This window comes from Centruroides vittatus, unplaced genomic scaffold, assembly GCF_030686945.1.
Source record: "Centruroides vittatus isolate TY-2023 unplaced genomic scaffold, ASM3068694v2 contig_1049, whole genome shotgun sequence".
Taxonomy (NCBI): Eukaryota; Metazoa; Arthropoda; class Arachnida; order Scorpiones; family Buthidae; genus Centruroides; species Centruroides vittatus.
The window spans coordinates 97,840-123,560 of record NW_027120677.1 but is presented as its reverse complement, the minus strand read 5'-3'; the positions used below and the strand labels follow the sequence as shown (position 1 = coordinate 123,560).

The following is a 25,721-nucleotide window of genomic DNA, read 5'->3' as shown; positions in this document are numbered from 1 at the left end:
TCCCTCACCACCAAGTTGCCCCATTGTGGGCCTGGCTGAACCCATAATGGGCTTGCAAAAAGAGGCCTTCTTAGTGCCCACAGGGCAGAAAGAGTTAAAAATAATAATAATAAATAAAAATAAATAGCCAGGATGATGATTACATTTAAAATTTACAAGAAAATTTAAAAAAACACTTTCACAAGAAGGTAACAGAAGAAAAGTGTTTCTTCATCTTGCATCTTAGGAATATATGAATAGGAACATCTTTCTGAAGTGTGAAAAGGACATAGGATCTTCATCCTACGGATGTTTCAAGAGCACCTCACTGATAACAAGAGAGGCTTAAGTTTAAAATTTGAGCTTTCTAGACCCAGTATTCTTTTTTATCCAAGAGTAGTACCAGTGAATAAAAGAAGAAAAAGAAAATAGCTTTTTTGGCAATTTTTGCACTTTTTGCACTTTTTGATTGCTTATGTTTCAGCAAGCCCATTATAAAAGATGAAATTTTGCACAGTACCTACGAAAACAGTTTCCTTTGAATGAGACGGAATGAGATGTTTGGGGGCAGAGAAATTGGTCCCCTGAAAGTTGGCAACTGTGATTTCTATATACAAATGAAATCTGTGCCTAGTGAAAAAGTCAGTCAGTAACTTTTTCACTTGGCACCGAATTACTACCATGACTGTGTGCTAAGTGAAAAATAGATAATCTATATACCTGTATATAAATGATGATGTTTGTTTGTTTGTTATACACTCCTAGGCCATTCAACCAATTGCTATGAAAATTGGCAGTTACATTCACATACTTTTAACTTAGATAATGTCAAACATCACACATCAGAATATGTATTGGATTTCTGTAAATCAATTAATTTATATCTACATTCGATTTGCTGATTTAAACTTAGTGCAATCTATTGACAAAAAAAATTAACAAAATAAACTAAATATAATTCTTACAAAAGGATATAATTTTAAAAAATATATATTATATTCACTTAACTACTGCAACAATGATATAGCATAAAATAGATGCACTATATCATTACTGTGACAGGTAGCATATAGTGCTTGCCTGCATGGAATTGAAAGTGTTACTCTGTGAAAAGTCTATAAGTATTTAATTTTCCACATCTAACAACTCAGGTTTTTTCATTTCTGAATGGTAATACTGTTTATCAATATAATTAATATCTGAGTAATTTAAAATTACAAGAAGATATGATAATCATTTATTATTGACAAGCCTTTTCAGCATACTTTGAGTATTATTAGCATGTTGAAAAGCTCTGTATGATCTTGCTAAATTAGATTTAGAGATTCTTTAGATTTCGTAAATGGATAAAGATATTTAATAATTTTAAAAATATTATTCATTAAATTATTTTTTCACAAAAATTTCAATATTTCTTTATTATTTTATGTCTTATTGATTATTTTTATAATTTTCAACAATGTTTTAATGTGAAAAAATTTTTTAAATGACTTGCTAAAAGGAAGGAATATAATTAATTTTTTTTCTAACCTTTAATTGGTTTTATTATTTTTAATTAACAAACATAGATTCAAAAATAAAACAAATTTTTGGCATTGATTTTATTACACAAAACACGCGGAAACTCTTACACTATACCATTTTCAAAATAAGCTTCTACTATTAGCTACACACTTCACCCGCATCCATCACATTTGTCAAAGCAGAAGCTATTTTTTGTGATTTATCTAGGATTATCATCACTTTGGTAAATACTTCTGCTGCTGATTTAAACATGAAACTCTTCAGCTTTTCTTTCATTTTAAGTAATAGATAAGTCTTTGACGCAACATAAAAGTGTAAAGAAATAGAAGAAGCATTATTATGCCCTTGGTCAGGTATTAATTAACCGAGAACAAGTGATTGAAGCACGAATATGGAAGTTGCAATGATGAAAGCACTTAAAAGACACCACAAAAAATGACTTTCAGAACTGCTTTGACTAGTGGACACTAACAGAAATGTATAACTGCAGAAAAACATACTTTGAAAGGGGTCAGCTGTAAATACATTAGCATAATATTAGCATAATGAAAATTATATTAAAAGTTTGATTTATTTTTGACACTATCACATTGGTAGAAATGTAACAATATTTATGTAATGAGATGGAAAGTATTTGCATTGATTGATAGTTATATTACAATGCACTTATCATTCAGACTATATTTTATATTAGATACCATAATAAATTAATTATCTTAAATTAGTTATCTTATGAATTTTGCTTTACAGTTCTGAAGATGACATTTATTATTATCGTGAATTAGTATGTAATTCACTTGATGGCCACAGAATTGATTTACTCACTATTACTTCTCAGCATGGAAAAACTGATGAATTAGAAAGTACTTTACCTCATTTATTTCTTGATTCATCACAGCCAAGATGTCATAAATTTGTGGGAAAACGAGTAAGTTTTAATAAAGTAACTATTATTGAGTTTTCTTTAATAAAAAGTTAAAAGATGACATTTGTGCAAGCAGGCTAGCTGCTTGTTATGTATGTATGGGACTATTATGAGGGAAAACAGTAGTATTTGAGTGTAGGTATCACCAATTATATTTTTGATGACCAGATGAATGAGTGGTTAAAATGGCAGCTTACCACTCTGGGGACCAGGATTGAATATGATGGATCAAAAACCCCAGGAATTTTTTTGGGGGCGATCTGTCCAGATATATCAGGCCCTGTTCCTCATCATTTGGCCATCCTATTGCAGAACTAGTTGAACCCTTAATGGGTTTGCTAAAAAGTAGGGATGGAGTTGGTGGAAAAATACATGACTTGATTCCTGAGTTGGTATTTTTTTAAATCGACTCTGACTCCTGATTTCCATAAAAATATTCAACATTTTGACTTCTGACTCCATCCCTGCTAAAAAGGCCATCTTAATGCCCTTAAGGCAGAAAGTAATGCTTGTTGGTTTAACCTCATCTTGCTTTACAACATACTTCCATGGCGCATATATTTTAATCATAATGACACAGCATGGAAGTTGTAAAGCAAGGTGAGATTAAAATCACACACTAATTACTGTTGTATATATTCAACAGTTCTATGATAATTTAACATCGTTGTTTATATTTTATAGTTTATTTAGTATTTTTTGTATTTTATGTTATTTTTTAGTTATTTACCGTCAATTCATATTTAGAACACTTCTAAGAACTTCTAAAATTTAAATTTAAAACAATACTACGTCATGAATGTTTGATTCTGAGAATTGCTACTCAGTTAGCCAAAAACATTTGACGAATAAAAATTGTTGCTGGAATAGGCTAGAACTCTTTACATTTATACATTATATTAATGAGCTGCTTAAATTGGAGTAAAGTCTAGTTAACATTATATGGTAGATGATGCTCTCTATTAAAATAATGTTTATATATCTTTTACCTTTTTTAATGTAGATGTGAAAAACTTATTTTTTTTAAAATCCATATTAAAGAAATTAATTATTGCTTAACTTTATCCTTTTTATCCTTTTATCCTTTATAACTTTTGTTGTTGTATGTGTAGGTTGTAATGAAAGTAATGCTTGTTGGATTGTAACTACACGAGACATAAGCCACTACATATATCTGTAGAGTAACTTTTCATCTCCAACATGTTGCTATTTAAAATAGTTTTCATTAGTGATGCATTTGTGCCACCTTAGATTAGAACCCTCTTGTTAAAACTACTTTGGAAAAATATCTTTGGGGCACTCTTTACCTAGCACCTAATAGTGATCAATGCTAGGTAGGAGTGCCCCAAAGAGTTCGTGCTTCATCTGTATCATCAAAGTGCTGTCCCTGAATGTTTTCCTTTCCTTAACAAAACAAGTGGAAATTGGAAGGTGCAAGATTGGGGCTCTAAGGGGGATATGGTATCCTCATAGTATGCGGTTATGAATTATCATGGTATAACTGGATTGCTGTTTCTGTTGTCTTTTCTTTCAGATGAGTTTTTGAAGTTTTCAAGTGATGCAATATAGTGGTTGCTGTTTATTGTCTCATACTCAAGGAAATCAAGAAAAATTACCTGTTTGTCATTCCAAAAGACATTCACCATAGCCTGGGTCCTGAGAACTGGCTTTAGAATTTCTCTGGATTAGGAAAGCTGTAGTGCCATTTATTGATTTTAGTCTCTGGTTCATAATGGCATGCTCAGGTCTCATCACCAGTGTAAACACTTCTGGGGAAAAAGTTTTTTGTGGGCTTTAACTGTTTCCAAGAGTTCCAAACACACAGTTGCTTCTCGTTAAATCAGCTGTAAATTGACGAGGAATTGACATAGCAAACACTTTCTAGTCCAGTACTGTTACCATTGCCAAGTTACTCAGCAGTTTCTTGGACAGTGACATGCTTGTCCAAGTGTATGAATCGTGTTATCCACCCTGATTTGGTTTTTATCAGTGATTTCTTTTGATGGTTTTCCACTAAGCAGTTTGTCTTTAATATTGGTTTTTGCCTTTTTTAAACTATTTTACACACTTTTACACATTTTTTGCATCAACTAGTGCCTCACCATGCACATTTCTGAGCATTTTGTGGCTGTTGGCAGTAGAAACTTCTTCTTTGGTCAGAAATTCAATGACTGCTCTTTGCTCCCTCTTCATATCCATGGGTTGACAAAACTTAGAATTAAAGAAATTATGTCAGTCATGCAGAAAGAATTAATCTATCTGGTAGTGTAAAGGCATCATATTTAGGTTAATAGTTTTAGAGAAAATGTCAAACAGGCATTATTTTCAAAACAGCCTTTGAATAATATATTTTATAAAATAAAAGCTTGATATGTTCAATATAATTGTAATTATATTTCAGGTAATATTTATTAGTAGCCGTGTTCATCCCGGAGAAACTCCATCTAGTTTTGTATTCAACGGTATATTGCAATTCCTTCTGTCTCCGTCGGACATAAGAGCAATTACATTACGTCGTTTATTTGTTTTTAAACTTATTCCCATGCTTAATCCAGATGGTGTTGTACGAGGACATTATAGGACAGATTCACGTGGTGTGAATTTGAATCGTGTTTATTTGGGAGCAAGCATTTTATTGCATCCTAGTATATATGCTTCTCGTGCTTTGTTCCTATATTACCATAAATTATATGCTGTTAATGGAAGTGAAGGCAGCAGTAGTTTAAGCTCTCCTAATTCAGACAGTAGTAACTCTGATCCAGGAATTAAAAACAACCTTAAAAAACCACTACAAATGACCGAAAAATTACGACAGTTAGGAAGAAAGTTTAAAATTTGTGATAATTCAAAAAGAGAATTTACTGGTAAAGAACATAATATTAACAATATTATTGATATTAATGACGTTATCAATATCAGAAATTCTAGTAATAAAAATACTAATGAAGAAAAAGATAGTATAATGGCAAGTGCTGAAGAACTGACTCAAAATAAAATAAAATCAGACGATTTTAGAAATGGAAAAGTTAATGGAAAGATCAAAGGTAATTCAAATCAAATATTTATCAAATATTTGAGAATGAAAGTTTTCAAATAATAATAAAAGCTTAAAATTTTATTTCAGAAAGTAACACTTGTCATGAAATTGGAAGATATACTGAGACCGGAATAGCTAAATCTGAATATTCTAATAATAATGTAAGTATTATTACACTTTATTTATAACAACATTTTATACTCATATTATTACATAAAATAGTCACAAATGTGCACACACATACACATGTCAGGTATTTTTCAGGAGGTGGTTTGTCCAGATATGTCAGGCTCATCTCTCATCATCTGACCAGTCCATTGTGACCCTGGCCGAACCTGTAATGGGCTTGCTAAAAAAACCTTCTTAGTGCATGTAGGGTGGAAAGAGTTAAAAAACTAAACAGTCTAATGGTGGCTGAGTGGATAAAACCAGTAAACACTGGAAATTGGTCATATACTTGCTCATAAAAGACCTCCTGGGAGGAATTCCTTCCCTAGGCAGATTGCCCGTGTGTTGTGTTGCCACATGCAAACAAAACCAAATCAAACCTAAAAAAAAACTAAATAAAAAAATCTTGGCCATTCAGGAAACTGATGAGCAAATGATTTGTAAAAGTTTTATAAATCTAAAATTATGCAAAAGAATTATTTAGAAGCATTCCATGTATAGTGTTATTAGTATTATTATATGACATAGTAAAAAACAGTGTTGTTAGTGAAGAAAGACATGTCATTATCAAAAATATTCATATAAAATGTAGCTAAAAACTTATCATAATGAGACAGATTTTGAAAGTCTGATGATATATCTAGTACTAATTGAATATCGTAGAATCATCATGTATATTAAATATTACCGAAAACTTATTATTTATTTTATTTTATTTTTAGTTAAAATCAGCAAGTGGTAATGAATCTAATAATGATATAAGTTGTGGCACAGATACTTATAAATTTGAAATTAGTACGTCGGAAGAAGAATTAACAGTCGACAAAAAAGATATACCAGTTTTACCTCCAGAAAAGAGTGGTATTGCGTACTATATTGATCTCCACGGACATGCTTCTAAACGTGGTTGCTTCTTTTATGGTAATTATTTTGGAGAACTTGATAAGAAGGTTAGTTCAAGTTTAATTATTTTGGATTTAGTAAGAGACGATAAAAATTTTTTCTCTTATTTAATTTATTTAAAATTTATTATAAATTAATCCAGTAATAAATTGTGTTATTTATTTGTATGAGAAAACAGTTATTGTGAATTTAAAATGATCTTAAATTTTACAAAAATAATTTTTTTAATAATTGAATTTAAATTGCATATTGAGTTTTAGTTTATAAGTTATAATTTTTTGGTTTTACAAGTAAGTTAAATTCTTAAACTTACTTGTAAGGATTACAGAGAAAAGAAAGATAGAAATTATAATTTCTTTAATTTAGTTTTAGTGTTAATAATTGGATATTCAATGAAAATGGTTGATTCATTGGATAAATGTAGCAATATTTTGAAATTTCAAATGTATTTTTACTATGAAATATTTGACTAAAAAAAAATTAACATGAAGTTTTCATCAGATTCTATAATAAAAATATTTAGTTTATTTACTCTGATGTTTACTAATTGAATTATAAATTTTTCAGACCGAATCCTGGACGTTAGCTAAGTTGATGTCAATAAATTGCCCCAACTTTGATTACTCAGCTTGTAATTTTAGTTCACATAATATGTGGACGAGTGGTAGAAGAGAAGGTCAAAGCAAAAAAGGAAGTGGTAGAGTTGCTTTTTATCTTCTTACTGGAATAATACATAGGTAAGAAAAATGTTAATTAGGATTTTAGATATTCATTTTAATAAATCTTGTTTTATTTTAATGATTTGATTAAATAAGTAATTAGTAAACCATACAGTAATATATAAAAACAATAATAATTTATTTAATGTTAATAAAAATATTCATCATCATCATCATCATTAACCCTGGGCTCATTGCCCATTGGTGTATGATGCCTTTTCCACTATTTTCTTCCATTTCTCTCGATCCATTGCTGATTTTCTCAATTCCCATACATTTGCTCCACACCACTTCTTTACGCCATCAATCCATTCTCTATATGGTCTGCCTCTTTTGTTGGATCCATCCATACTACCATAGACTAAAGTCTTAATTTTTCTATTTTCATTCATTTTTGTAATGTGTCCAAACAGTTGAAGTTTTTGTTGTATAATTTTTTGTAAGCGATTCTTTTTCATATATATCATATTATAAAGTTCTTTGTTTGTTACTTTCTGCAGCCATTCTATTTGTAACAGTGTGTTTGAAATGCTAATATTTTTCTTTCCATATCTTTAGTTATTACCCATGTCTCACGGGCATACAGCACGCAGGAGAAGATGCAGGTGTTCAATACTTTTAATTTTGTCTGCAAACTAATTGCTTTACTTTTCCAGATTTTGTCCATTGCTTTCAAATTTGTTTTGCCTTGGCTATTCTAATCTCTATTTCTTTTTTGCATTCCAGATTATAGGTTAGTTTGCTTCCTAAATATGCAAAGCTCTCAACATTTTCAATGTTTTTCTTATCTACTAGGATGTTTCATGTTGTTATCACCAAATATCATTGTCTTAGTTTTTTCACTATTAATAGTCAGTCCATATCTTTTTCCTCCTTCATTAAGCAGATGTAATGTTTTCTTTAGTTGTTCTTCACTTTCTTCAATAACTATGTCATCTTCAAATCTCAGGTTATTGAATTTTACACCATAAACTGATGTTCCCTGCATCTCTTGCATCATCTTATCCATGACTCTTTCTAAGAGACTTAGAAGATAGTTGGAGATATAGGATCACTCCATAAGATTTTAGCACTGCAAGGTGGGTTTTTGGTCTGTGCTGTCAAATGTCTTCTGAAAGTCCACAAGACAGGAATAGATGTTTTTCTGCTTTCTTCTTACCTTTTCAACTAATAGCTGTAATGTTAGTATCTGTCTCATGATGGTTATACCGTCGTGAGACAGGTTAGTTTTACCCTACTGATGACTAGTCGTTGCAATAGTAATCCTGCTCAGTACGAGAGGAACCGTAGGTTCGGACACTTGGTACATGTGCTTGGTCGAGCGGCCATTGATGCAAAGCTACCATTCGTGGGATTATGACTGAACACCTCAAAGTCAGAATCTCCCTAGCTACGGCAACGATTGTAAGTTCGCCGAAATGGGGGGAGTTTTTATTCCCAACCGTCGGGATGGCTAAGGGCTTTTCGCATGTGGGTGGCGGTTTTGAGGAGGCAGAAAAACAAACGTTTCACATAGAAACCGTTTATTTTAGTCATAAATGCTTACATAAATTTAGCAATGGTCCTTGAGTTCAGAGTTTTAGGTTGTTTTCGGTTTCGGTCTGGTCCTACGCTGGAGGGGCCCCGTAGCAACGTCGAGTTAAAAGTTCGAAATTCTGAAGAGACGGTGCACAAAAGATGAACGGAAACACCACTGTTGGAGGTGAATGAACACAACAGGTAGTCTAGAGGAAGCTCTTCTGTCCTTGACATCGGAGGCTTTATAATTTTCTCGGGATCGAATCATTGCTAATTGGCTAACTCTTCTCCTCCTCGCTTCCCAATTGGTTTCCCACCTGTCTCCAGGTGTAAATGGAGCTTCGTTAGGTCGCAGGAAAGGTCGACAAGAGAAGGTTTATCCGACACCGTCTTTTAGACTATGATCGCGTTTAATTGTTGACTATGACACCGACGCTCATTTTGATATTTTTTTCTTTCTAGTTTCGTTTTGCTTTCTAAACTGTGTCTTAAATTTTTAATATTTTTCTTTCTAAATTTTCTTTATCTAAAATTTTGTTTTTCCCGTTACTCTTTATGAGCGTCGACATCAAAGTCCGGTGTCGCCGACTCGACACTTATAAAAGTTATCATCTCGCAGTTTGACTTAACAAACTTGTACATATCCCTTTTGGGGCTATTTCCGGGCCTCACACGATACAGGTGAATTAAATAAACAATATTATTTCTGATCTGTAAGACTTATTATACTGGATTTATGGATGCAGAAATTAAGTCCTGTTAATTGATAAAGTACCAGTAGATGACATAAGTTTGATGGCTTTCAAGTTTATGGCTCTGTTTTTAAGTGAAATTTAACAGTTATCCAGGTTTGTACCTGCTAGATGTAGTGTGACTAAATCAGTAAGTATTTTGCAATACACAAAATCTTTCAGTTACAATATGTTCTTGTGATGTGCCATCTTTAATAGTGTATACAAGTGTTTCTGTTGCCAACTGGTGATAAATAAAAGTGAGTAAAAAAGTTTTTGATCTCATGAAGCCAGAGAACATTGATGAACTGAATAGGCTTACTTTTGCTGATGAAGATGCTATATTTTCATATTTATTATGATTTTTATTTAAATACTAGATCTATAGAGAAATTGTCATATTTTAATAAAAGATCTTGTTTATTATTCAAAATATTGATGATAAAAAATTGTATGAACACTTTCCATTTTAATATTTGTTAGAATTATTTATCATTAAGTTTAATAATATGAAATTTAATACTATTTTAACATTTGATTTAGTTACACATTGGAATGTAATTATAATACTGGAAGATCAATTAATAATTTGGCTAAAATAGAAGGAAGTGATGGAATTTTAACACCACCATTACCTGGAAAAGCCATTCCATATTATAGTCCAACTGTCTATCAGCAGGTGGGATATCATTCAATTATGTATTAATGGACCACTTAGGTTGACGTGCATTTAGCCTGCTGGCTCCCACTTGCACAACAACAATATTATATATTAAGAAATTAATAATAACATTCTATAATTAATAATGAAATTCAATAACATTTTAGAAATATGAAATTTAATGATTAAGTAATTTAATTTATGTTAACATTTAAATTTAGCAGGTTGGAAGAGCTTTGGCAGTATCTATATTAGATGCGACTGGACACAATCCAGTTTCTCGACTTAATGGTACGTCTTACAAAACAATGAATGGAATTCGAAATTGGGTATATAATGATCTTGAATCTGATAAAGCTCAGAAAAAGCAAGCCAAAGATAATAAATCGTATAGTTGGAGTATGGGATACAATGATAGGTAAATACAAGTATGGTTTTCTCAAATGCAAATTTTAGATTTTATATGCTTAATTATATCCTCATTATTTATGTTAGTAATGATAGTGATTAAAATTTTACTTAGCCTTCAGTTTATGCTATTTATTTCATTAACAGGCAGGTTAAAATTGCTTTTTCAATATCTTGTATATTTGTGGCAATCAATATATTGAAATGTTTGGATGTTATCCCATTTTAGTTAAACTAAAATGTTACATTATGCTTGTAATGTGCCCCAATTTTCTAATTTACATTTTTTATGTGTAAATGGTTGTCAGTTTTTTGTCATATTCAGTTTCTATCTGCAGTGAAACTAGCTGTATTTAGTAGTTTAGAACAGGTCACCAAACTACGACCTGTGGATCAGATCTGTCCCGTGAGGTCAGTTCATCTTGCCCTCTGCCGTACTGTGCCACAAATGAGCTAAAATATAATTATTTATATGGAAATATCATAGATTGTAGATGAACTTATTATGTAGAAAAAATTAAAATAAGTAGTGATGTAACGAATAGTATATTTGGCCTCAGCCGAATACTGAATATTCGGCCAGGAGTGTGGCTGAATGGCCGAATATTCGGCCAAACTATTCGGCTTGATTAACGCACGTACGAAAATTGGCGCGCAAACCGCATTATGGCAAGGATCGCGCACTCTGCTCTCTATTAGATCGCTGTCACTACGATTTTTTCTTTCAGTAGGTCTAAATTAATTAAATTATAATTATTAAAGTTAATGTGAGATGGAGCCTAACGTCTACCTCTAGTGCCGAATTGGTTTATAATTTATGTAATAGCCGTAAATAGCCCGATATGATTTGGCAGTTGTTGGTATTTAGATGTATGTTATAACTTATAAGTTATTTTATTTGCAATCGATCTTTTTAATGCTAAAATTTTGTTTTTACTATGTATTTGTAGACTGAATAGTGTCCTAAGGATATACTTTAGTGGGGACATATGGTCTAGTTTCTGCCCAGTTGTGGAACAGTTCAAATATATTATTGGGGGTTTTCTATTTGTGAAGTTTTGTGATATTTTAGTGCTATTGTTTTTGTCAATATTTTTAAAATTAACATAATTTCAAATGTTATCTTTTGCATATAATGAAAAATGCTCATTTTTTGCTTTATATATAAAATAAATTATATATTAGTTACTCATCTTCTAGAAATAGATAATTCTTTCATTAAATACGATAAGTTTCAATAAAACGTTTTGTAAATCATTTTAAAATATCGTAAAAAATATAAAAATATACGCGAATACGAATATAACATAATTAACTAAACAATAATATTAATGCTTGATACATTTTAACCTACACGCCATCAATGCCATAAGATATCGGGCTAGATAAAGGCTATAATATTATTTAATTACGAAATAATTTAATACTAGAGTTAGATGCTATTTCTTATTAACTTTAATAATTATAGTTTAATTTTCAGCATTAATAAAAGTTACCAAAATGATTAATTTACTGTGTTTTTGTTATTTCTTACTCCTGTTTTTAGGTATTCGGTATTCGACCGAATAGTGACTAAATATTCGGTATTCGGCCGAATAGTGAAAAAATAGGCCGAATAGGCCAAATACCGGGTAGTAACCGAATATTCGTTACATCACTAAAAATAAGTGTAAGTAAAAATGCCAAAATTGGTCCAATCTGATTTTTGCATTTCACAGTAATATAATTTTTAGGAAAATCAGTGAAATGAAAAATTCAGCAACTTTTCGTGACTGGAAATAGAGCGCTTTTTGTGTAAGTACCTGCAATGAAGTTTTTAAGAAAAGCGATTACAAGTTTGCCGCAGCAGTCACGTTTGTGTATTGGTAAATAAATATGTTGGTTTTTTTATTTTTTGTGTATTCAGTGTACTATATTGAACAAAATGGTTATGCGGCCCATGCTCACCATTCTCTCAGTTATCTGGCCTGCTGTGAAAAAAGTTTGTTGACCCCTGCTTGAGAATATAAAGCGATAATATATTAAATATACTTTGTGTAATATTTATATTATTTTATTTGAGCTTAATCAAAATAAACTATATACATACAGTTTGATTTCCATATTACAAAGTCCTATACAATGAATTGTTCTTTACAGTGGAATTTTCTGTGGAATATTGAAAAATACATGTTTTTCTATATTCACTGTTGATACATTTTCTATTTAATGAATTTTCTTTATAGCAAATTCTCTGTGTTTTCTGGAAACCATTTGTTATGTGGAAGTTTGATTTTTGTATGTACAGTACATATAATGTCTGATATTAAAAATCATATGTTTACAATATTTATAATTTGAATAGAAATTAGCATTTTTTTACATCTTTCAGAATAAATGATGAAATATACAATGGTTCATAAAAAAAATTTAAGCTACATATATCATATGCTTTACATGTAAATTACAAATATGCAAGCCATTAGTATGTACAGGTAACCCCCTGTATAACATTAGTATGTACCCTATTAGTACCCTATTGCCTATTAGTATGTACCCCCTGTATAACATGGCACTTCTATAGCACGGATTCGCTCTAACACGGTTTGAGAATTGGGAACATCCCTGTATAACACGGCACTTCTATAGCACGGGTTCACTCTAAAATGGTTCGGAAATTAGGTAAAACCCTCGTACAACATGAAATGTAATAAAAACTGTTACCAGTTGATGATGCTCAAGCTGAGGTCATCAGCTGGTAAGGATGAATAATCCTCTGGTAAAATATTTACTTAAATAATAAATAATTATTTTACCCATGAAAAAAATCTACTATATAAAGCTGAAAAACCGGATTCTATAAATGTATGCCAAAAATGACCACTAGGGGCAAGTATTTAAATTAACAATATAAATTCTTTTATATTTATTTTATGTTTTTACTGTATGATATTCAGTATATTGTTATTTTAATTTGTAATTTTGTATGCCCCGATGCCTGGCATTGGGCCTTTCGACTTGTGAATAATAAATCCGATTTAAAGAAGGATTTAACAGCATTTTTTTTAATTCTTGGAACCGAACCCCCTTTTCGCACTAGTTCTTTGTTTCGTATAACACGGATTTGCATAACACTGCAATTTTTTGGAACGTAACTCCTGTGTTATACGAGGGTTACCTGTAATCAAGACAATTAAGTACAGCCTGATTTAGTAGGCACTAGATTCAGTCGATAAAACATTCAAACCCAGAATAGAAAGACAGGTATTAATTAATGTATTTTCACCTTGATTAACCAAACACTGTTTTCTGTAAACAAAAGAAAAAATTTCCTACTCTTCTTATTTTCTAAAACCTGTTAGTAAATAATACAATGTATTATTTGCTTCCTATGAATGCCAGTTAAAAATATCATGCTTATCTTTGGGATCACTGTTTCATATAATTTCCTCGTGTTCCTAAACTTTTCATTGAGACCAGTTTAGATAGTATTCTTGATAGTTTTCATCAAACATTAGTACAGTACATTGATGGCATAATTTTCAATTGTGTAATGCTTTCGTTATACAAGGAAGATGTATTAAGAAACTTGATGAATTTTAAAAAGAACAGAATAACAGAAACAGAATGAATCAAGTCATGTGAATAGAAATTAGCATTTTTTATTCTTCATTCAGTTATTAAGAAATATCAACAGAGTATTAGTGTTTCCTTAAGAATTAAATTTAATTCTAATTCAATTCACAACTTAGAAGAAATCCTGAATACTGTTTTCAGACTTATCTTTTGAAAGATAGATTTATGACTATTTGATAAAGTATCTGTCATTTGATATTTACGTTTGCTATTTTAATACATTAATGTTGATTTATAAGATAATTGTTGTATTTTTTATCACTGTTGATCAGTTTATGATCGAACAATCAAAGCAATTATTGTTCATTAAAAAATATTTTTGATCTGAATTTAACAATCTCCTGTTTTGTATTATTAATGGGGCTAAATTTTATAGCATTTCATTTTAAAATTAATTAAAGTAAATTATTCAAAATTTAAAGTTTTTTGAAAAGATGATATCCATTCACTTTCAGAACAATTATTAATTTTAAACAATTAACTTTTTTATGTTTTTATTTAGTTTTCTCATTAATTTTCTAAATATATATTTCTTAAAATAGTAATGCTGTTTCATCAATAAGAAATGAACCGTTAAATTATAAGAGAAATGATTTAAAGAAATTCCAGGTACAAAGAAATTTAGGTAAGTATTTAAAAAATTAAATTTTTGAGTAATTATTGATTATATATTTAATTATTCTCAAGTAATTATTATTTGTAATGTTTTTGTTTTTATTTAATAAAAGTTTATCAAATGTCCACAATGTTGATTTCAATTTTGTTCTAAAACTAATTGTTATTCCAATTTCACACAATAATTGTGAAATTGGAACATGAGCAGAAGTGTATTTGATGCATTTTAAAGAAGTGGTATTAAGTAATTGTTATATTATTCCTGTAAAAAATATTTTTTACAAATAAATAGCATATAATTTTTTATTTTAAAATAATAATTATGAATATCAGAATAATTGAAAAGTAAATTTATTGAATATTTTCCATTTTAAAATACAGGTTCTTCCAGAAAGAATGCTACAATTTTAAATTTTTGTAATTATGTCAATTATTACCTGAGACGTATGTATTGTACACTAATCAATAGAGTAACTGTGAATTTCATCTACCATATGCATACAAATGTCATTTTGTCTACTGCCTCTAGGAAGTGTCATAAACAAAAATGGTGACTTTGCAACAGAGAAAAGTTTTGTGTGCTGCAGTCTGCAAATTTGGAATCAGTTATTATTGTGCAACAAGAATGTTTGACTTACATGGTGGATCACTTTGAAATAGTCTGTGAAACGTAAAAAAAATCATCAAAAATCATGTTGCACAGTGATGACTGACTCCAACTTTGCATAAAGCAGAATACAAATGCTTTTTCTGTTGCAGAATTGCCATTTTTGTTTATGATGCATTGTAGAGGTAGTAGACAAAATGACATTTGTATGCCGATGGTAGATAAAATTCAAACAGTTACTCTATTAATTGATGCACAATACATACTTCCAATATTTAAAATGGTAGCGTTCTTTTTACAAGACCCTGTATATTCTATATAAATAGACTTGTAAATAATAATTATCTTATGGTGATTCATTTCAAAATTTTTTCAAAAATATTTAAATAGTGGGAAACATGTTTGCATGAAAATAAATTTAGTTTGTTTCTATGACTTTTTATCATTGTGATTTTAGTTTCCGTGTGCATTAAATTTTTTATAAGTTAACTTTTAAATATTCGATCATGGTTTTTAATCCTAATTTATTTTAACAATACAGAAAGATAATAAAATAATAATTAGATACACTTGTTCTCTAAATGATATTTATTAAATTTTAAAAATTATTTTTATAGAAATATCTAGAAAAAAACCAAGAACAAAGCTTTCTAATTCTATTAATTCAACATCTCCTTCAAGAAATTACAGACAGATACTAAAAGAACAAAGAAAAATTAGAAAAGAAAATGTATCTAAAGGCAACTTTCAACATTATAATATTGAAAATAAACCCAAAGAAACTGAAGTAAATATATCATTTAATAATGGTATAATCTCAGAAATGACAACTGAATTCCATAAAAATAACAACTCTGAACAAAAAAATAATAGTAGTACTTCAAATCCGGCATTACTTCAATCGTCTCCTTCTCAAAAGAAATTGGAATTTTTACAGAAACATTGGGAAAATATAAATAAACATAATTCTTCTCCAATAACAAAGTGTACTTTAATTCCAACACTTAATATTCTCTCTCTTTTTACTGAACGTAAAATACCATTTAGATCTGAATTTTCAGGAAAAGATAAAAATCACAAGATATCAGTTTCCGAAGAGGGTAAATGTAAAGTTTGTATGTCAAATGAAAATCTGTCTGAGAATGAACCTCCTTTTAAGGTAGAATTGCAACCATCAAAAAGTAAACAGTCATCCGGAGCAAACTGTGTTGTAGAAAAAGAAGAAATTTATTACAGAATTAAGGATTTCAATGGTAATTATAAAATCTATTCTATTATTTAATAATAATATATAATTTTTAACTTGTATTTATGTAGTTCTCAATTATCTAATATATAAATGACATTAACACTTTAATAGAAAGATGTTTGCTACAATATAAAACAAAAATAAGTATACCAAAATATATAAATAATTTATCAGAACTCTCAGCCTGTAATTTTTATAAGAGCTGGTATCATAGCCAAAATTTTAATTGAAATTTGGTGGCTTTGATAATTTTGATGGGATGTTCTAGTTCAATATTATTTAACAGTTTATTTTCATAAACATTATTCCTCTGCTTAAAAAACTATTTTAAAACGTCTGTATTATTTTTCTTTGACAGCCAAAGAAAAAATATAGACAACACTTAATTGATTGTTGAACACAATTAACAAAAAAGGGGTTAGTGGATTTGTATGTGCTTATTTTTTAACAATGTAATTCATTCTAATATATGAGAGTTAAATATGCATATACGAGGGCTGTTCAGAAAGTTTGCGGCCTCAAATAGAACAACAAACAAAATAATGTTAAAACTTTTTTATTTTTCAACATAGTCTCCTTTATTAGCAATGCACTTATTCCAGCGATGTTCTAGTTTTTTTTGTGCCATCACAATAGGTTGATTTGTCAAGGTGTGTAAAATACTCATTCACTTCAGAAATGACTTCATCATTTGAGTGGAATCTGTTTCCAACCAAGAAATTTTTTTGGTTTGGAAAAAGGTGAAAGTCACTGGGGGCCAAATCAGGTGAGTATGGTGGATGTGGAACTAATTGGAAGTGAAGTTCATTTATCTTTTGTTCAGTGATTCTGACGGAATGTGCAGATGCATTATCGTGGTGGAACAGAACCTTTTGCTTCTTCAAGTGTGGCCTCTTTTCTTCGATTTCTTTTTTGGTTTTTCCAAAAATTCACAGTAATAGACAGCATTGATGGTCTTTCCTCTTTCTAGGTAGTCATTAAAGATGATGCCTTTAGCATCCCAAAAAACCGAGGCCATCACTTTCCCCACTGATGGAACTGTCTTTGCCTTTTTTAAAATTTAATTTGTATACTAGTACTTTCTATATATTAACAGGACTTATTATACTGAAAAATTATGGATGCAGATATTTAGTCTTACAGATCAAAAATAATGTTCTTTATTTAGTTCACCTAAACACACACACTTTACACATGTGTTTCGGACTTGTTCGTCCCTCCTCAGCAGGCCTTTAAACGACACTTTCTATAATTAACAATAATCAACAATAAAAACATGTTTCGGTACAATTATCACTAAAATTAATTAAGAACACAAACATTTCCCGACAATAAATATTTAAAAATTCTTACAATTTCTGTATTTCCGATCTTCTCTACATTTCCACTTAAACTTACGATCCACAGCAACCATACAACTTTACACATTCCTAATTTTTTTACATTAAAATCAGTTAATAACTAAATTTATTGTTTTAATGTAAAATATTATTTCAATTCACTTACTTCTTTTGGTTTGTTTGTTTCTACTTAATTTTGTTTCAAATACATTCCCATCTCCTCTTTTATACCTCTTCCTCCCCCCTTTTTATAATGCTTAACCATGATTGGTGGATCTCTCTACCATTGTTGTTATTCATTTTATTAGTTTGCTTAATTATGCTAGCATAACAATAGAAGATATAGAAAATTCTTTAAGAAAAATAAATACACCAGAATGGATAATTAAATTGTGTCTAATTGTAATGAAAAATAACTATTTTCAGTTCGATAAGAAATTCTACACTCAAACAGAAGGAATACCTATGGGTACATGTATAGGTCCAAAATTGGCCAAAATAACAATGATAGAAATAGATGAAAAGATCAAAAATACAGAAGGTATTGAATTTTACAGCAGGTATGTGGATGATTGCATAATAATTTTTGATAAAACGAAAACAAATGTAAATATAATTATAAATAAGACCAATAAGATGAAAGAGAATATTAAATTTGAATTAGAAAAAGAAAAACAGAATAGTATAAATTATTTAGATATAACCGTAGAAAGAAAAAATAATAGATTAATTTACAAGAAATATATTAAACCAATACAAATACCCAAAATAATTAACTATAAATCTGTGATTCCGGTCAGTATGAAATATAATATATTTAAAATGTATATGACTAAAATAAGGCAAAGAACAAGCGAAATAGAAACACAAAAACAAAAAGAAGAAGAAATAATTAAAATGTTTATTTTAAACGATTACCCAAAATGTATAATAAAAAAATGGCTTGAGAAACTAGATAATGACAAACAACCAAAATCAATAGATAAAGAGAAAAAACTTATTATTAAATTAAGATATGTTCCAAAACTATTTGAAAGAATTAAAAATGTAATTAAAAATAGAATCAACTTAATACCGGAAAAAATAAATTCAACTAAAAAACAATTATGTTACAGAAAAGAAGAAAAATATGATATAACAGAGGAGAAAGGAATAGTATATTCATTTGATTGTAATTGCAATCCAAAGAAAACATATATAGGAGAAACTAAAAGAAAATTAAAAATAAGATTAAGTGAACATATCAGAGGAATCAAAGGAAAATATGCAAATTCGGCAGTATCGGACCATTGTAATACAGAAGGCTGTGCAATAGATCTAAATACGGTAAAAATTAGAAAAAAGGAAAAAAATAATTATAAAAGACAACTGTACGAGCATTTAAATATAATTAAGCAAACTAATAAAATGAATAACAACAATGGTAGAGAGATCCACCAATCATGGTTAAGCATTATAAAAAGGGGGGAGGAAGAGGTATAAAAGAGGAGATGGGAATGTATTTGAAACAAAATTAAGTAGAAACAAACAAACCAAAAGAAGTAAGTGAATTGAAATAATATTTTACATTAAAACAATAAATTTAGTTATTAACTGATTTTAATGTAAAAAAATTAGGAATGTGTAAAGTTGTATGGTTGCTGTGGATCGTAAGTTTAAGTGGAAATGTAGAGAAGATCGGAAATACAGAAATTGTAAGAATTTTTAAATATTTATTGTCGGGAAATGTTTGTGTTCTTAATTAATTTTAGTGATAATTGTACCGAAACATGTTTTTATTGTTGATTATTGTTAATTATAGAAAGTGTCGTTTAAAGGCCTGCTGAGGAGGGACGAACAAGTCCGAAACACATGTGTAAAGTGTGTGTGTTTAGGTGAACTAAATAAAGAACATTATTTTTGATCTGTAAGACTAAATATCTGCATCTATAATTTTCCAGTATAATAAGTCCTGTTAATATATAGAAAGTACTAGTATACAAATTAAATTTTAAATAGAGTTAGAAAGGACAAAAAGGCATAATAATTAAATGTCTTTGCCTTCTTTGGTGGTGACGAACTGTGGTGTTTTCATTGCTTTGACTGTTCTTTTGTTTCAAGAGTGTAGTAGTGGATCCACATTTCGTCAGTAGTCACAAACTGAGGCAAGAAATCCTGTGGGTTTTTTCTGGTAGAAGTCCAAACACTCCTTTGACATCAAAGTGCGAACACATTTTTGCTCGGCAGTCAGCAGATGCGCACCCATCTTGCTGAGACCTTCATCATACCAAAATTTTCGGTTAGGATGTGGTGCATTCGGCCGACAGAGATGCCTGTTGTCTCAGTTATCTCACGCGTCTTCAAACGGTGATCTGCTAACACCAAATTGTGGACTTTGTTGTTATTTTCTTCAGTGACAGCAGTTGACGACTGTCTGCTGCAAGGGTCATCTTCCACACTCACTCTGCCAGATTTAAAAAGGGCTGTCCATATTTTCACAGTGGTGTACGAAGGAGCAGACTCTCCCAAAACTTTATCCATGTCAGCTTTGATTTGAGATGGGGTCAACCCTTTTCTCATCAGGTATTTTATGATCGCACGAGTCTCTGTCTTCTCCATTTTTGACAAAGCATGTGCACACTGACTATCTGCTAAGCTGTCGTAGCAAAACTTTACGACAAATCAAGCGGAAATTGGTATCGTATCTTTAGCAAAGATGGCTGAATTATTCCCGCCAAAAATTAAATTGATTGCAGCGCAGCATATAGGTAATGAACTTTCCGAACAGCCCTCGTAGAAAACAAATTATTAAAAAAAACAATTGTAAAAAAAAAAATGTGTTGCAAAATTTTTAAAATATAGATTTTTATATAATGATATTGGCAATCATCTATCATTTTGTATAATTTGTAGCAAAAATTTTGGTATAAAAAACATTGCAAAACTTTTAGCTCTTAAAGACATTTAAAGCTCTCAAAAACAAATTATCCAATGTTTATTGAAAAAGCTATAATATTCTTCAAAAAATCACCCAACTTCCTCAAATAATTTGAAAAACATGTTTCTTTTTTATATTAAAACAGAATGTAAAGTAAGACAATTTTAAAAATAGATAATTGGAAACATTAGCATAAAAGTGGACAAATTTTGAACCCTCAAACAATATGTGAACATCACTCTCAAAAAGCTAATTGTCCATGCAAAATATGAATTGTTGAGATCTAATTTATATAGCAGATATTCTATAGTTGACACTTACTCTCTGTGCCTAACTTCCATTTCTATCTCTTTCCATATATTTTCGGTTTAAGGCTTCTTACTGAAATCCTTTCATCTACTTTGTTCCTCCTACTTTGTTTTGGTCTATCACACCATCTTTTTTCTTGTGGGTTCCAATCTAGGATTTTCTTTGGCCACTTTCTGTTGTTTGAGTTTTATGAACAAGCCATATTAGTTGTTTCCTTTCTATTTCATTTATACTGCCTTCTTCTTTCTCAATGTGTCTTTTATCTATATATATATTTTTTTTCTAATTCCAAACTATCAAAATGTTTAAATCAGTTCTCTATACTAACAATATCATTATCTCCCTATGTTTTGGAAGCTCCTGTTTCTGGATTGCCATCTTCTTTGCTGTCTTTGTGTTGATTTCTCCATCATACATAATAATTCCTTTACTTGGTAGTGTCTTTTTTCCCCTTCACCTAACCTCTTAGATAGAATGTTAACTTTATTTTATTTTTATCGTATTTTGGTTAATCTTGTTAGTTGTAAGCCTCGCTTTCAGCTAACTTTATTTCACAAACATGAACTTTTGAGCTCACACTGCACACACTGTCTGTCCTTCATTTGTAGTTCCCTTGCTGATCAGTTTCCAGGTATGAATACTTTTAGGATTAACAAAAACTTTGTCATGCCTTAATTATTATATTTATACTGTCCATCATTGGGGTCACTGGCAAATGAAAAGAGAGAATTCTAGCTCTCAACTTTGGTCAGCTTCCCTTTCTACATCACCCAATGAACTCCAGCTGCACCCTGACTTTTCCAGTAAAATTGAACCATTCAGGAACAAAGCATAATCTTCTTTGTCTAGTTTTTTTCTTGATTAGATAATGCCTATATACCTACTAATATATTATATGCAGTATATAATATATTTTTTGCTGGAAAGTGTATAGATGGTGTTAAGTTGTTTATTATATCTTATAATCCTTACATATAAAATGTAATATAAATGTGTTGATATAAATAATATAAGAACCTATATTATGTTAAACAATACAAAATGTGATTATTTCATATTTAAAAAATACATGTAACAATATAATCAAAATTAAAAAAAATTTCAATGACTCAAATCTGTACATAACAAATTTAATAACAATAAAATAAAATTATAAATGTAAAAAATAATTATGGTTTATGGGATTCGAACCTGAATAGTAACGCTCTTCACACAATGCTTTAACTTAACATGCCATATCACTAACACATTAATGATGCTTCTGCACAAGTATTAATAGTTTTAAAAAAACTTTAATTGTGATTTTCTTGAGAATGTTTTAATAGTGGGTCCTGCGGCTTTGGTAGAGTTTAAGTAAAGTAAATGCTATGCATCCACAAAATTTCATCGAAATTGGTGATGACAACATCCTGGATTCCCTTGTCAGCAGTGCCGTAACTAACGTTTTATGCGCCCGGTGCGAGCATCTGTCACTACGCCCCAAAACTTGGTCCAGGTCATTTCTGCGCCCCCTCTAAGGTCTACGTCCTGTGTCTGGGCACCGCTGGCACCGCCCTAGTTATGGCACTGCTTGTCAGTAGACTGTTGACAGCTGAAAGAATGTTGCATAGTCCAACAAATCACACTTTCTATTGTATTTTGTTGATGGATCAGTCAGGATTAGGGTTTCTGATTTCTTGGTCTTTTGCTTGTCCCAGGAAATCCCGGGATAGAATTAATTATTTTTAAGATATACAAAATATCTTGAAATCAAATGATATAATTATTTTTTATTTTTTAAAGTAATTTAATACGTTCTGCAACCTACAAAATCACATTAATAATGCTGTGTAAGATATATATTAAAAATTATCTTTGAATTACGTAGAAATTTTTCACAAATAGAAAAAATTTATTAAAAGTTTGTTGGAAACTGCATGCAACAAAAATGTGAGATAAGCCAGGGGCTATAAGGGGTTACCCTATTAACCACTTAATCGGCACAGGTTGTTGAAACCTGACCTCGATGTTGTCGAATGGCTAAAGGAGGGCAAAATTGAATGGGGAGGTTGTGAGCAACTCGATAGGTGTCCATGTGCCAAGTAAGACAGGTTGACAGTATAATAATAAATGCTTTTATTTATTAAACCTAACTATGAGGTACAAGAGGCTACACAGAGTTAGATGCATATACAGGTTATATAAGGCTAAATGCAGTTATGTGCGATTACAGTGTTAATATTTACAACTATTCTATGATAGCTGTGCCTAATTCCGTTGATATACTCTTTTCCATCCAGCTTGACAGGTTTCTGAATGGTTCCATGAGCATATCTAAGAATTTGGATGCTAAAATGGTTATTGCCATCCCCAGATCTTAATTCCATTGAGTATCTTTAGGACGAGGATGAAAGAGCTGGTTAAATGCTAAAAAGGGGCAATTTGCCAACATGTAGCAGTTGTGTACTGTTATCATGAAGAAATCACTAAGAACTACAAGTTTTTGAAGTCATTGTTTAGGTAACCAATTACTCAATGAATTTGAGTTGTCGCTGCAGCTAACTGGGTCCCAACAAGGTATTAGGTATTATACCTAATAATATACCACTCAGTGTACTGAGATAATCAAAATTTTCTCATAACATGGAATGTTTGGTAAATTATTAAATAAACTGGATTTGTATTTATTAATTTATGCAGTACACACTATTTTAACTTAAGCTTACTTATCGAATGTAATGACTTTTAAATTATATAATCAAACATTTCTAATTTCTCTGTGATAAGTCTCTGATATCTTCACTATGTAGTGATCCTGTTCAAAATGGAAATCTACCAAACCAGAAAAAAATATTCAGTACTGTGCGATTCTGATTTACACAGATTTTACTGTATATATTTTTTAGCTTTAATTTAATATTAAAATTTTTCAAGTAGTTTTAATAATATCTTAATCTATTGAATCTGTATATTGCAATTTTGTCTGACAAAGATAGACAACGCTAGGGTTTCCTTTTATTTTAAATTAGATTAACTCGTTTTTATTATAGAACATTTTTTATGGATGGATGAATTAAAGTTAAAAGAAAAACATTTGTTATTAATTGACAATTTATTTTAGCAGGTTGTGTTTGTACTGAGCAAACAGTTGACTACTGAGTGATTTTTTCCCCCCCTCCCCACAAGCATGCATTTGAAAACTGAATTGTTTGAGTTGGGAGTAGTTTGAGTACTGAGGTACTGTACCGTTGTATTCAATTTAGCTAATGATGACAATGTAATCAGAAATATGCCTTTCTTAATCTTAAATATCTTTATATATATACATATATAAAGATATTTTTGTTTAAATCCAGTATCTAGATTTATACTTAAAAATATCAGATGATCCAGAAATCCTTTGATATAGCAGCAATTTGGTGGTGCCAGGAATATAAAATTTTCTTTATTTTTTTCTATGCAGTGGCAAGTTACATTTTTTTCTCTTTAATTTACTATGAATTTTTATTTTGCTTATGTATGCGTGTATTTATTATTAATTTAGTAGTCAAATAGCTACTTAATAGCTATTTGAGCTGCTATCCTACTCCATTGATTCATACAGTACTGTACCTCGTATTTTGACATCAGCAAAAAAGATTTCTTTTCTTCAGGCATAGCATTGCTGCCAAAACAATAATAGAAAGTATCAGTGTGCAGAGGGGGTACATAGAGAAGAAAACATTTAATACATACAGTTTCATCCTATTACTGAAAGTCTAGACAGAAGTTGAACCACTCTTACGCACGTTTGTGTGTGTGTGGCTTATCAATTACATTACATAAAGTTTAGTAATATAGTAATATATTTCAAGTAAATTAAAAATAACCATTATTAAATTATAGAAATAAGTATTTATAAAATTTTAATTTCTTATACAATTTTTTATATAGTTCCTGTACAGAGGACAATGTTATCAGGATGTAAATCACCTATCTGCACTCCTGCTTCTATACAAGAGAAATCGAAGCCATTACCTCATATATCTCAATCAACTTCCAGGATATGTTCTGATCCTACAAATTCTGTAAATACAAATATTTGTACTGTTGAGCTTCCACAGTTATCTAATTCAAATTCCGAAGTAATGCTGCACAAGCCTTTTGTTAAAAGTAAGGAAATATCCGAATAGAAAAACATTCATATCAACTTTCCATATATACATATATATATTTAATAACAGAAATTTTTAATTTAAATAATATAAATAGATAATGATGATTGTGCTTGGCTGCATAAAAATTTTGATCTTTGCAAGAAAATATTACAGATTTTTCTTGTGTGTATATATGAATGTGTGTGCGCATGTATTATAAAACTTTGTTAGTTTTAAATTCGATATATATGTAAATAATTTTTTAAATTGCTTTAAAATATATATATATATATATATATATATATATATATATTGTTAAAATAATTATAGTCATATTATTAATAATAGTCAAAATTATCTAGTCATTTTACTTAAATAATG

At 30.0% G+C, this 25,721-nt stretch overlaps 1 protein-coding gene across 3 annotated transcripts in view; it reads left to right on the top strand.

Annotated features, from left to right (window-relative positions):
- LOC136970554 (cytosolic carboxypeptidase-like protein 5) overlaps positions 1-25,601 on the top strand; it is a 58,217-nt gene extending 32,616 nt beyond the window's left edge. For 2 of the 3 annotated variants that reach the window (XM_067265003.1, XM_067265011.1), the window contains exons 5-14: positions 2,254-2,431; positions 4,830-5,472; positions 5,553-5,626; positions 6,356-6,583; positions 7,104-7,273; positions 10,048-10,183; positions 10,387-10,583; positions 14,731-14,813; positions 16,028-16,663; positions 25,138-25,601. In XM_067265003.1, coding sequence (XP_067121104.1) covers positions 2,254-2,431; positions 4,830-5,472; positions 5,553-5,626; positions 6,356-6,583; positions 7,104-7,273; positions 10,048-10,183; positions 10,387-10,583; positions 14,731-14,813; positions 16,028-16,663; positions 25,138-25,376 — 2,584 coding nt within the window. In that variant the 3' untranslated portion in view covers positions 25,377-25,601. The remainder of the gene's footprint in view (positions 1-2,253; positions 2,432-4,829; positions 5,473-5,552; positions 5,627-6,355; positions 6,584-7,103; positions 7,274-10,047; positions 10,184-10,386; positions 10,584-14,730; positions 14,814-16,027; positions 16,664-25,137) is intronic. The other variant, XM_067265018.1, reaches the window with a different exon arrangement.
- Positions 25,602-25,721: the final 120 nt, after the last annotated feature.